Consider the following 13,571-nt stretch of genomic DNA (forward strand, 5'->3'; position numbering starts at 1 on the left):
GCGGCGCGCCCATTCAAGGCGAAGCGCCTCGTCGCGCTCGGCGATGAGAAGGCGGCGCTCCCGGCTCCCCGGCGTCGGCGCTGCTGCTCCCGCGTGATCATCGGCAGCGGCGGCGCGAGCATCTCCGCCTGCTCCCGCGTGAACACGTCGTGGAAGTTCATCGCGCGGCGGGAGCGGCCCAGCCGCCACGCGACGGCATCGTCGGCCCGCGCCGCCTCGTGCGCCGTGTCGAAGGTGCCGAGGCAGATCCGCTCCTCGCCGGAACGGATTTCGGCGTCGAATCGGCTCGGCCGCGCCCGAACGCCGTGGTAGCCGGAGGGGGGCGGCAGCGCGGAGGCATCTTCGCGCGGGGCGGAGGGGACGATGGCGCGTGGAGGCGGAGCGGCGCGGGAGGGAGAGAGGCGGGGAGAGAGACGGACGCGTGGGAGGAATGGCAGTTGGCCGCTTCGCCCGTGTCGTGTTTATAGCGCGCGGCAGCGCACGCGGCAGATTTCCCGCGCGGGCGGCAAAAATTCGCGGCAAACCGGCGGTTTTTTTGCCGCGCCGCGCCTGTTGGAGATGCTCTTAGTGCCATTTGTTTTGTTCTCAATTGGCGGATGTTAACAAGTTCAGATACGAGGCTAGTAAACGGATACCGTTCTGTCTTATCAGTTTGTTTGGGAGAAAAACAAATACTAGCATACACTCTCCCCTTCTCCCCACCGATTCCATCAGCAGTTCCCCACCCCCACTGCCTCGAGTCCTGACCACGCCCACGAGTGCTGCCCTCCTCCACATCCTCCACACGGCCACCACACCCATGGGTACGAGAGATAGCGCCTAGCTCGAGTCCTTCCTGACAGCCCCACGCCTAAATCGACGCCCATGAGACTGGCATTTTATTTCATTTTTTTTGAAATTTTGAATTGTGTTTTCACACAATAGGTTCATATGGACCTATGAGCCAAACTGGAATTCTCCATGTATATATGCTGCATATTGTAAACTGATACATGATACACTCTGGAAGGAAAAAAAGTAGATTTTAAATACAACATGATCTATGAAGCACGAAGCAGCGAGAATTGCTTTGACCGGTATGACAGGATGTTGCTAGAGAAATCACGTTTTTCTAACACTTTTCATTGTAGAGAGGAGGCGGATATGTTGTATTTTGTGAACTGATAGTACTCCATTCTGAAATATTGACAATTAGCAACAGCAGCACCGTATGCATCATCTTACTCCTTGTACTTCATGCTCTCAAGCGTGAAGCCAGGCATGTCGAAGGAGGTGGCAAACTTCTCGACCTCAACCTTGAGGTTCTCAATGTCCTTGTTGTTCACTAGGCCCTTAGAGAAGTCCTTGAGAAGTTTGCCGTGCTGCTTCTGAATGTTCAGGCAGATTGTCACAGCCTGGTGGAGGAACTCAGCAATCTGCTCAAAATCCTTCTCGACCAGACCCCTTGAAGTCATCGCAGGAGCACCTGAAAACAATAACCAGAATTAATGGAGGGAGTTTCAGCAGTTATGTGGCAGGGAAAACCAATTGTAAAGAAAATCTTAACCACAAATACGGCTAGAAAGGACACTACACCAATTCATCAAACAAAATAGTAGTTTCCTTGCACATTTGCATCTAGTATAGCTTAATCTCCTGATTTTGCAAAGTTTCCATTAATGCCCTACATCAATCACATAGCATCATATATCCTCTACAGATAAGAATAACCCCTAACTATGAGAGATTTTAGAATGATCCTGTTATTTTGTAAAGCCTCTCAGATATATTAACATGCACTGTCAGATTAAATTATTATAACAAGGAAGATCCTGAGCTTGATAGCCCAGTATCTTATTTCAATGTTGTTAATTGTGTCCCATAATACTGTTGATACAGTTACTACATCCACGACACAGGGCAAAGTTCTTTTTTTTTTTGCTTATTATCCAGTCATAAGAACTTGCTGGAAGAACTTTTAGTTTGAAAATGAGAAGAATTGGCAGATAATCCCTAACATAGTGATTCAATTGAACAAAGACAATAAATAAGTAAAGCAGAAGAATCTAACACTATACCACTTGCATATATACACACACAATGGGTCTTAACATTATGGAGTGATTTTGGCACAATAAAAAAGAAGTAATATGGAGTGCCCTTGCAAAATAATTCAAGGCAAATGAAGATTGTGGATGTAAGAATGCACGAATGTTGTATTTGAAAGGTTGAAAATTAGTACAAGGGAAATCTACATTGATTGTTGGAAAACTGAGGAAATAAACCAGAGAAATAAGAATGTGCCCACTAGGACCCTCACGTGTTTAATTGTTAATTACCCCCCATTCTCTGGGAAGGCAGACTCGAATCTTGCATCAGCTCAACACAAATATGGCAGTAACACAAGGGCTTTTTTTTGCAAGGAAGATGGGATGGTTCTAGAACATGGTGAGGCAGTTCAGGTGACTGCCCGTTTGTGAATCCTGCTGCTTTCAAGCATTAGATTTAGGAGGCTGATGGTTCTAATTGATGCTCTGAGTCTGATTAAAATTGGTACACTATAATAGGAGTACAGATTTACAATGTGAAATTAGAAAGTGCATCGTCATAGTTTTGCAAGAGCAGGGCATGGGGATAAGCTATCTGGTATCCAATACAAACATATGCCTCGAACTATTGAAGATATCTCCCAAAATGTCAGTCATAATTTAATCTGTATCATGGACTTGTTTTATTCCACAGAAAATCATCGCTTCAACAGTGGTGAATAAAAGGTCACAATGAAACTGATTGCAAACACAAAAATGTATGTAATACCAAGTAAACAGTATTTCCTCGGCTCGTAAATAAATGACATTTTAGCTATGGACAGTCTCCAATATTTAGCTATGACCATTACTTTCAGATGATTATGTTATTAAAAAAATATAAAACTGGAATTATTATGAAAATATTTCTCATAACCAATCTAATGATATTGTTTTTGCATAGCTAATCTAAATAACTTTGTATATGTATTATAAGTCAAAGTTACAGAAATAATTGCTTCAGGCTTGCAGCATCAACAGATGTAATTAAACTGTAAAGCAGACTGAGTGATTCTCACCAATGCGGACACCACCCGGAGACAATGCACTGCTGTCACCAAAGACTGCATTCTTGTTCAGTGTAATGTTACAAAGGTCACAGAGCTTTTCGACCTTGTTTCCTACAGACAATAGCCAACAATGTTAACTGATAGTAGGGTGCTAGAAATTAGAAAACCCAATTCAGAGAAATAAACTAGTACATACCAGTCAAGCCAAGAGGGCGGAGATCCCATAGAACAAGGTGGTTGTCAGTTCCATCGGTCACCATCTTGTATCCTTTGCTCATGAGGTAGTTTCCGACGGCGACAGCATTGGCCTTGACCTGCTTTGCGTAGGCCTTGAATCCAGGTGTCATGGTTTGCTTCAAGGCGACAGCAAGGGCAGCAATCTGGTGGTTGTGAGGACCACCTTGGAGCGATGGGAACACGGCAAAGTTGATCTTGTCCTCATAGTCGTAAACAGCACCCTCGGGTTGACCCTTCTTTGCAGGCTTGGGGCCCTTGCGGTAGAAGATCATGCCAGCCCTTGGTCCTCGGAGAGACTTGTGCGTGGTAGTGGTAACCACGTCACAGAACTCAAAAGGATTTGCAGCTTCCTGGATGATAAAAGTGAACACCCGTTAGTCATCAATCTATTGTAATATACTACCTAAAACACCTGAAGAAAGATTATCGGAACTGAATAGGAGGTTGTGTCCAATTTTCATAGTAAGTTACTGAGCACCAACAACTGTAAAACATGCACAGATCTGATACATAGGAGTACATACAGTTAGTTACGGCCGGAAAACTCAACAACCAGGTACAACCAACAAGATCCAAACTAGCAATTCTCGTTGGTCCGCAGATCCGTAGGTAGATCCAATCTTGACGACATACAACAACGCAAAGGAAATGGAATAATTAATAATTAGCGCAGAGGGGAGGAGATGAAGATACGAACCTGCGCGGCGACTAGTCCGCTGATGTGCGCCATGTCGCAGAGCAGCATGGCCCCAACCTTGTCGGCGACCGCCCTGAGCTTCGCGTAGTCCCAGTCCCTCGGGTAGGCGCTGCCGCCGCAGATGAGCAGCTTGGGGCGGAAGTCCATGGCCTTCTCCTCGAGCTTGGCGTAGTCGATGTATCCGTCGGCGGCGCTGACCTTGTATGGCAGGCTCTCGAAGTAGATGGAGGTGGCGGAGATCTTCTTGCCGCCGGCGGTGTAGTAGCCGTGCGTGAGGTGGCCGCCGGAGGGGAGGTCGAGGCCCATGATGCGGTCGTGCGGGCTGAGGAGCGCGGTGTAGGCGGCGAAGTTGGCGGGCGAGCCGGAGTAGGGCTGCACGTTGACGCCCCACAGGGCGGCGTCGAGGCGGAAGGCGGCGAGGGCCCGCGCGGCGCAGAGGTTCTCGATCTCGTCGATGACGTCGTTGCCGCCGTAGTAGCGGTTGCCCGGCATGCCCTCGGAGTACTTGTTGGTGAGCGCGGAGCCGAGCGCCTCGATGACGGCGAAGGAGGTGAAGTTCTCCGAGGCGATGAGCTCGATCCCGCTCCGCTGCCGCCGCTTCTCCCGCTCGATGAGGTCGAAGACGTCCGGGTCGGCGGCGGCCAGCGGGGTCAGCCCCCACGACGCGACGGAGTCCATTGCGGCAGCGGCGGGCGAGCTGGGCGGCGGCAGTAGAGGTGAGGGGCGGGGCGAGTGGTGGGGAATACTAGGAGGGGAGAGGGGCAGAGATATATAGGAAGAGGTGTGCACATGGAAACTACACTAGGGAGGGAGGGAGGTTGGTGCGGGTAGGCCTTTTTTCCAGTCGTTGGACGGAGTGGCGCTATCGGAGGTTGGTGTGGTTGGTGGTGGCAGCCAACGTGCAACAACTAGTATTGAACGCCCGGCCCATTATACCCATTAAGATCTGAGATCTAGCTTGCATGTATTTCTTGCACCACCGCGCTAGCGAGATGGGTCTTCCTACGCGTCGTGGATGGGCCATGGACCATGGACCATGAAAGACGGGTCGTTTGGTAGTTTGGAAGGCCTTTTCTGCGACAGAGAGGGAAGCTAGGCCCCATTGTTTGGTTGCCCGTTTCCAGTACTTTCTTCCCTGCTCGTGCAGCCTACAGCCTTTTTGGTTGCAGATAGTTGCTTGTTGTGGTAACCCCTTCACTTAGAGTGGTGAGGTTACCCAGTACTGAATAACAGCAAACATCAGATTCAGTTCATCACAAAAGGTGCTGGTAGTACACAACAACTACTTAGTGGGCGATGCATCACGAGCGAAACAACTATTCCGTGATGCATCACAGGTTCATCACACGAGGGGTTAGTATATACCACCTCGAACAAGTTCAATACTACAGATCGGGGATCCGGTTGTAGCAAGTCCTAGCTAGAAACTGGTTGCGAAGCCAGGTCCTAAGCCAGCTCCTCCTCTCCGGTGGCTGCACCTTACGATACTCGTCATACTCTGCTTCGTTGTCTGCAATGAAGTCGATAGCCTTGACCAGCAAGTTAGGCTGGAACAGTTGCGCCTTGCACACAAACTGGGCCGTGAAGATCATCTTCATCTGAGCGTAGTTCGTGATCGGGGTGCCGACCTACTGACGGTGCTTCGGATAGCGATGCAATCCACAAGGAACAACTGTTAGTGCGACGACATTCACATACTTTCATATCTATGCAGGAACTCAATGAGAACAAGGAGAACAAGGAGCAAGATGAATCAGATGACAATGAATCTTGCTCTGGTTCTGATGAAGATGGTTGGCGGCAGGAGTCCATGAAGCTGGGTCCCAAGGAAAAGAAGGCTGCCTGGAAGGAAAACAAAAAGAAGGTGAAGGAGGAAAAGAGGGAAACCTGCAAGACGAAGATCCACAAGGCTGATAAGAAGAAGAGGAAGAAAATGGCAAAGCCGACAGTAGTGATATATCACATGACAGTGAATCTTACTCTAGTTTTGAGGAAGACTATTGGTGGAAGGAGTTGACGAAGCTGGGTCCCAAGGAAAAGAAAGCTGCCGGAAGGAAACAAAAGGAAGGTGAAGGAGGAAAAGAGGGAAACTCGCAAGACGAAGATCCACAAGGCTGATAAGAAAAAGAGGACGAAAATGGCAAAGGCCAAGTGCAAGCGGTAGTGATCCGCCGCAGGCAATCAGTTATAGTTACAGTTGTTATACTTCCAGTTGTGCCTATCTATCTTCAATGGAAATGTGGGATGTTTGTTGTTTCGACGTGTTTTATTGCTTGTACGTCTCCAGTATATAAATTTGTTACTACCAGTTCGCGACATTGCCAAAACTTTTGAGCTGTAATGCGCCCGAAATGATAAATATTGGTTTCATCTGTTCTATTAGTGTTCCATAGGTTATGTGGTTGTTTAATGTAAAACTATGGAAGATAACAACAGAACAAAGTTTTCTAAGATCCAAACGGCATAAGCAGGAGCATAGATTAACTGCCAGGTAATCTTGAATGAACACAAAAGATAAGAGATGGATATCTTAACAGAAAATTCAAATCTTTGATGAAAAATAATAAAAGAGTTAATTCCCGAGGATTTAGTTTTTTTTTTCACCCTAGCTCGAGCAAAGGAAGCCTGAGGTAAGAGTTAAATCCACATTTCAACCTTCGTGGCAAGCAAAGCAAACCCTCCCAAAACCACGGTGCCGGTTCCTCCGCCACCAAAGCCAGAGTGAGTACCAGAGCCGCAGGTGTCGTTGCCTATTCGACGGTGCCTCGGAGGAGGGATCCTCACGAGGGGGAGAAGAAGTAGGGGCCATAGGGCGGAGTGCACACGGGACGGTGGTACGCGATTTACCCAGCTTCGGAATACCTGCACGATGACAGGGCCTACTGCTGCTTGTCTGGAATTATCTGGGCGCTTTCGCGTTGTTACAATGAGTTGTGGTTGTGCCTCTAGGGCTCCCGGGATCCGGCTTATAAAGGCGCACAGATCTAGGGTTTACACGGAGAGTCCTAGCCGGAATACAAGTTGCCTAACTACGGTACAATATCTTGCCATGTACGTCAAGGATCCGCCTTCCTCTAAGAACGTGCTGGATCCGGATACTTCATGGGCCTTCACGGATCCGGCCTCCTTCGTAGGTCGGTTGGGATCCGGCTTCCTCTTCCTGGGCTGGACTTCATCCTTCAGGATCTACAGCAACTGGGCCACCCGATGGGCCACATGCCACATCACCGTCTGTAGGCCACCCGGGCTTGCCGGATCTAGGCCATGCCGTTGATATACCCATAAAGTATACCCATAACAATAGCCCCCGAAGTTCTCCGAGATTCATCATTCCTCCGACTTCATTCAGCTCGGATCCGAAGAGAATCTTGAAGAGCTTCAAAACTTTACTTGTTTCCGATATCATCTGTTCGGAAATCTTCTTTTCTTCTGAATCGGCAAGGTAACGGAGATTTCGCTTTTCCCGCGCACAACTTCCTCTTTTCCCGCGCTAAGAGATGCGAATCTTTAGCCGAAAATTTCGGGAGCGCACAATTAAGTTACCTCCACGTCGTTTTACCGCTTTTGACCTAAGACACGTGTCAATCATCCGATGGTGTGACCGTTCCGTTTCCACCGTTAGATCTGAATCACGAATCTCCGCGCGAGGTCTATAAATACCCCCACGCGTGGTGATTTTCCCATTCTTTCACCGCAACCTTCACCTCTTCTTCTTCCTCGCACAGCGCCGCCCGCCGGATCTGAACTCCGGCGAACCTCCACACTGAGAGCTTCGACCACCGCCATTCCAAGGTCTCTCTTGACCCGAGATTCGCGCGTTTGATCGGGAAATTGTCTCCACCACCGATTCGCGGTCATCAGAGGCTCAGCGCTACAAGTCCGGCGACCTCATCCTCGCCGGAGTCTCGACGAACCACCGCGCCATTAACTATAAGTGTATCGGTCTTGTAGAAGAAGAATTAGCTTAGTGTAGATTCCGGATACTCAACTTAGTCTCGCATGGATGTAGCCGTAAGCATGTCAAATAGTTCACCAAATTGTACTAGTAGTTCTCCGAGCACTCCGGAACCCAGCACATTAGAACCGATTTGCCCGGATCCCATTGCATTCTTGCCGCCGTTTGTTTCCGACATCAGGCTAGCTCAACCATTCTCCGCCTCTTCGAGTACCGTACTAAACCGGATTCCTACTCCACAAGAACTTCAAGAAGAACTTCAAGGTCAAGCTAGAATGGCAACCAAGGTTCAGGAAGCGGATAATAAGAAGGCTTCCGAGGCCCGGATCCGCGAAGGTGTGAGGGGTCAATGGTGGCCCTGCGAGACTACCGACGCGGAGCTTAGGGAGCTCCAGAACGAGGGCATGATCTCCGAACACTGGAGTTTCATGCGCGACTCCGACGTCCCCAAGCCAGATGCGAACGAAAGAGTCATGACCAAGGCTTGGGTTGAGCGCGGTCTGTCGCTCCCCTGTTCGGAATTTTTCCTCTCTATCCTCGACACATACGGGCTCCAACCCCACAACATCTGCCCAAACTCATACCTCCTTCTCTCCAACTTCGTAACTCTCGGTGAAGGGCATCTTGGGATCCGACCAGATGTCAAATTGTGGCAGTTCTTTTTCCGAGTGAAGAAAGAAACGAAGGACAAGGCCATGCTGAACTGCGGGAGTATGACCTTCATGCTCCGACACGGCCGCATGTATCCGCCTCACGATTCCCACGAATCCGTCCGGTACTGGAACGCCGGATGGTTCTACGAGAAGAACTTATCAGTTCCGAATGTCCACGACGGACTTCCCACCTTCAGCAACAAGCCTCCAGAAAAACTGGCTAGCTGGAGCTTCATCCCCACGCTCGCCCAAACTTCGATACTGGAGAAGGCGGCCCGGAGGATTTCTTGGTTGGTCCACGACGGACTAACCAGAGCCCAGCTGACCCTTAGCTGGTTTTCCCGGAGAATCCAGCCTCTACGCTACAACGCACGCATGATGTTCGCATATACTGGGGCGGACGGTCCTCTCCGGGTAACGCGCCATGATCTTCCGGCTGACTCTCTCAAAAGGAGATTCAAGACGCTGGTGAAGATAGGCCGGGGCCAACCGGTCCCGGAACTGATCAAGGACATCAACACGCACGACCAGTGTCCTCCGGTAAGCACTTGCTTCTTCGCTGTTCTTCAACTTCTCATATCTTCAAAGTGCTTTAACTTGTTCTTCTAATCCTCCTCTCAGCTCGATACTTTGGCGGAGGAAGATTTGCGCAACAGACTTCGAGTCTCTGTCAGCGGTGACGCGTCGGAGGAGGATCCGAAGGACCCTGAGGAGGAAGAGGAGCGAGCACCCCGAAAGGCTGCCCTTCGACCTTCGAAGCGTCCCCGCGCCAAAGCTTCCGGCTCTGAAGCCGGAGCTAGTGGCGAGGCCTCCGTCAAAAAGCCCAAGGTGACCAAGCCGCCTCCGCTCGATTCCAAGAAGGCGGAGCGTGAGCGCCTCAAACTGCTGGCGACAGCAGGAAAGCGCTCGCGTCCCAACATTCCAGGCGCGACGTAGGTTTCCGAGTACCGTGCGTCTTTTATCTTGGTAAGCTTTGTTACTTATATTTTTCCTTTGCCTGCTTGTAGGAATCCGAGTACCACCGCCACGCGAACCAACGTCCAGGAGCCCATAACAAAATACATGAAGAAGTCTCCAGCCGTCGGTCCCGTCACTCCTGCTCCGCCAAGCGCCCCCCAAGCTACCCCACATCCATCTCCTCCTCCCGCAGATCAATCTCCCGCTCCTGCTACAACCACTCCACCGGAAATAATTCCGGTTAGCAGCGAGAAAATGGGCGTAGAAAGCTCCGGAGGCAAGGGCACTGCCCCTGAAGAAACTGAAGTACAAGGCCGAGAGGAAGCAGAAGTCAACTCCTCCGGCAAAGCTGAAGCTGCAGCGAGTGACATGGTCGTTTTCCCAAAGAACTTTGGAGATCCGGCTGACCTTACCTCCACCCCCAAAGCCTATGCCACAAAAAATTTCAACAAGCTCACAAAGGCGGAAAAATGGGAGCTGGAGCAAGATCTGCTCAACTCCATGCTGAACAACGCCTGGGGTAAACCTGACGCCGAGACGTCGGAGATCCAGGATTTTAAAAAGGAAGCTGGCCAATTCTTCGACAAGCTCATCTGCAAGCGAAAGGTAACTCCCCAGTAGCCCCCAAGTATTTAGGCGGAAACTAGTGTAGTTAGCGTCTAGATACTTAGAGAAAACTCAAACTGAAGGAAGATTTAAATGTTGTGCACAAGAACATTGCTCTTCAGCGCCGCGTTACACTCAGTCAGGCGGAAAAGATCCAGTTGTTCAAGCAAGAGAACGCGGATCTAAAAAAGCAGCTGTCAGAAGCCCAAGGTTGGTTTCCGACTCTCTTTTGCCTGTAGATTATGTTCCGCATCTCAAACTTGATGTTTACATATCTTTGAGTAGGTGCATCCTCGTCCCTCGCTGCTGCCTCCTCCGAGCTGGAAACTCTACGCGCCTCCCAAAAAGATCTTGAGTCAAAACTTGCAGAGGCAGAGAAGAAACTGGCGGAGAAAAGCTCGGAGCTCATCCGAAAGGAGGGTGAATTCCAGCTCAAGAGGAAAACTGACAGCGAAACCATCAAGGAGCAGCAAAAAGAACTGGGCGGACTCCGGAAGTACATGGAGACAGCAGAACAATGCTGGGATTTGATGAACTCCGACTTCATGGGTATGTCCTCGAAGCTCATAGAGTAATGCATATGTTGCGCTTAATTTGTTATACTTATCAAAAAGGGATTTCTATTTGCGTGCCCCTGGCTCCTTAGTTGTGCTCAGTTTTCCCCAGCCCCTTAGTTTTTCCTCAGTCTTCCCCAAAACCTTGTCTGAAACCCGCAGAAGGAGCTCGGACGGAAGGAATCACATTTAGTTGACGTTGGTTGGTGCTGGCAAGTGGGGCCGCTGTTGGTGCCCCGCAGTGGACACGTCTTCACTTATCCAGATCATCGTGGGACCCACAACTTGTCCATGTTAAATGCGCCGGACCCACAGCTTACCCAGGTGACCGTTGCAAAATGGGAGCCCGAGCCAGCCCCGCGCCCGTGCCCGTGCCATTGCTTCCCCTTTCTTTCCCCGTGCCCCATTGTTCTTCTTCTCCACCAGCGGCAGCCCTTCTCCGGCAGGCGGGTGATGTCTAGTTTCTCTTCGACCTCCCGTTCTTCATGGCCGCAGTATGGACCCGTGCCTTTGACAAGATGCCCTGACTGCCCACGCCAGGAGCCTCTGAAGCGGTCGATCTGTAAGACGGACGAGAACGGCAACCGTGGAAGTGAGTTCCTTGCATGCGAGAGCTTGCCATATAGAGAGGGGGATAAGGTTAGATCTCGCTCCAATTTCTCTGTTTTCTCTCGATTTTCTTGCTATTCCCTCGAATTTGGGATTTAGGGTTCCCGTTGTTGTTTTCAGATCCTGAAGAAATGCAGGCATTTCGAGTGGATCGATGTGTACGTTCAGAGGCTTCAATTGCAGGAATCAATTGGCGCTATTGGGGAGCGCAATTTGGGAGGGGGGACTTGCTGTAGAGAATGCGGCAGAGAGAGGAGCCGTTCCGATTATGCCCAATGCTCCCAATGTAGGACTGGTGGAAGTGAAGGGAGAACTGAAGAAAATGAACAAGCAGTTAAGGCAGCTGATCGAGTTGAAGAAGCAAGCTAATCTGATGGCTGGTTGTTTTTTCTGTTGTATAATTGCGATCGAATTCTTATCATTGCTCACCAGGCGCTAGAAGTTGTTACAAGGGATACCTTGTTACAAATTCATTATTCAGTTACATGTACTTGTAGTTGTTTTCATGGTTAGTGTGTGCATTCACGAAATTACCAACTATATTGGAATGCTTTATGTATGCCTCATGTTTATACAAGGGATTCTTATCATTGCTCACCGAACTATATTAGTGTGTGCCGTTTCAAATTACCGAAACTATATGCCAAAACTATATCCCCTAAAAGGAAAGCGAAAGATAGTTGATAATTGTTAGAGGGGTGACAATAATGCATTCACCGAAATCCGCAAATATGTATGCCTCATGTTTATACCGAAATTATACCACTTTTGGGCCGTTTCAAATTACCGAAACTATATGCCAAAACTATATCCCCTGAAAGAAAAAGGAAAGCGAAAGATAGTTGATAATTGTTAGAGGGGTGAAAATAATGCATTCACCGAAATCCGCAAATATGTATGCCTCATGTTTATACCGAAATTATACCACTTTTGGGCCGTTTCAAATTACCGAAACTATATGCCAAAACTATATCCCCTAAAAGAAAAAGGAAAGCGAAAGATAGTTGATAATTGTTAGGGGGGTGACAATAATGCATTCACCGAAATCCGCAAATATGTATGCCTCATGTTTATACCAAAATTATACCACTTTTGGGCCATTTCAAATTACTAAAACTATATGCCAAAACTATATCCCCTAAAAGAAAAAGGAAAGCGAAAGATAGTTGATAATTGTTAGAGGGGTGACAATAATGCATCCACCGACAGAGAGAGAGGGGTGGCCACGAAGAGAGAGAGGGGTGGCCACGAAGAGACGGGGAGGGGTATACTTCCCGTTAGATCAGTTGATCAACGGTTCGTGGAGTCGATCCGTGTGACAACGGCTCAACCAATCAGGATAAGTTTGGGCTTCTGAGAGCATTTGTGACAGAACTTGAGGGCAAAACTGAGTAGTACTAACAATCCAAGGGCACATAAATAGTAAATAGACTAAGGGATTCAAACAAAAAGAATTACAAAATGAAAAATGCGTGTTTTGTACAATATAATTCATATTGGGCTACATCAAATTATTTGCAATTCAAATATACATGAGTGTGACAATTATGGCATCATTTAGACAAACTATGTTTTTGGGGAAGATGTTTTGCAAAGGGGTTTGAGTGGAAAACCATGCATCTTCATAGCTACACTAGTGATTCTGAGAAGTGGCAATTTATGGTAAAACTTGATTTATATATGTTTGTTAAGGTTTTCTTGGTGGCAGGTTGCGTAGGAAGACTCCATGAGTAGGTGCCACTATGTTTCTATTTTTTGAATTTTTTTGCGCATGAAATGCCTCAATTAGATATGTTAATCTCATTTGTTGACTCTCTGTTGACTAGCTACTTGAGGGTAAAACTGAGTATATTGCACTTGCCAGTCTAAGTACTCGAGGGGAAAACTGAGTACAGATAAAATTTCTGTATAAGGCCCGAGGTTATAACTGAGTACATCAAACGTCCCAGGGTTAGACTCGTGTCGCGGTGCACGCTGCAGCCGTGCATAGCGGACGCGTGTTGCGGTACACGCCACCTTCATCTTTATAGAGCCCTTTTCCTCTCCCTCGACGCACGTTCTCACTGCAACCACCTCTCCTGTCCCATCATCTTCTCCACAACCGAAGAAAAAACCCCGAAGAAAACCGCCAGCGATGGAGAAGAATGAGATGCCCATTGTCGGCGCATCAGCCGTCGGCGCATCGGCCGCTGCCCCCGTCCAGGCCCATGTCGCTGCTTCCAACGTA

At 48.7% G+C, this 13,571-nt stretch overlaps 1 protein-coding gene across 1 annotated transcript; it reads right to left on the reverse strand.

The window, feature by feature from the left end:
• Positions 1-939: 939 nt before the first annotated feature.
• LOC127345899 (serine hydroxymethyltransferase 4) lies at positions 940-4,766 on the reverse strand. The gene is made up of 4 exons (XM_051372420.2): positions 4,011-4,766; positions 3,273-3,663; positions 3,086-3,187; positions 940-1,465 (listed from the first exon to the last, which is right to left on the reverse strand). Exons 1-4 carry the CDS (start codon positions 4,686-4,688, stop codon positions 1,221-1,223), a joined length of 1,416 nt encoding a protein of 471 aa, XP_051228380.1. The 5' UTR covers positions 4,689-4,766; the 3' UTR covers positions 940-1,220.
• Positions 4,767-13,571: the final 8,805 nt, after the last annotated feature.

The sequence above is a fragment of the Lolium perenne genome, chromosome 3 (assembly GCF_019359855.2).
Source record: "Lolium perenne isolate Kyuss_39 chromosome 3, Kyuss_2.0, whole genome shotgun sequence".
Lineage (NCBI taxonomy): Eukaryota > Viridiplantae > Streptophyta > Magnoliopsida > Poales > Poaceae > Lolium > Lolium perenne.

Excerpts from the sequence above, each read along its gene's own strand:
- LOC127345899 (XM_051372420.2), bottom strand. The coding sequence starts at position 4,688 with ATGGACTCCGTCGCGTCGTGGGGGCTGACCCCGCTGGCCGCCGCCGAC. Across the intron at positions 3,664-4,010 it reads GCGGACTAGTCGCCGCGCAG|GAAGCTGCAAATCCTTTTGA; the intron begins GTTCGTATCTTC and ends TTTATCATCCAG. Across the intron at positions 1,466-3,085 it reads TCCGGGTGGTGTCCGCATTG|GTGCTCCTGCGATGACTTCA; the intron begins GTGAGAATCACT and ends TATTGTTTTCAG.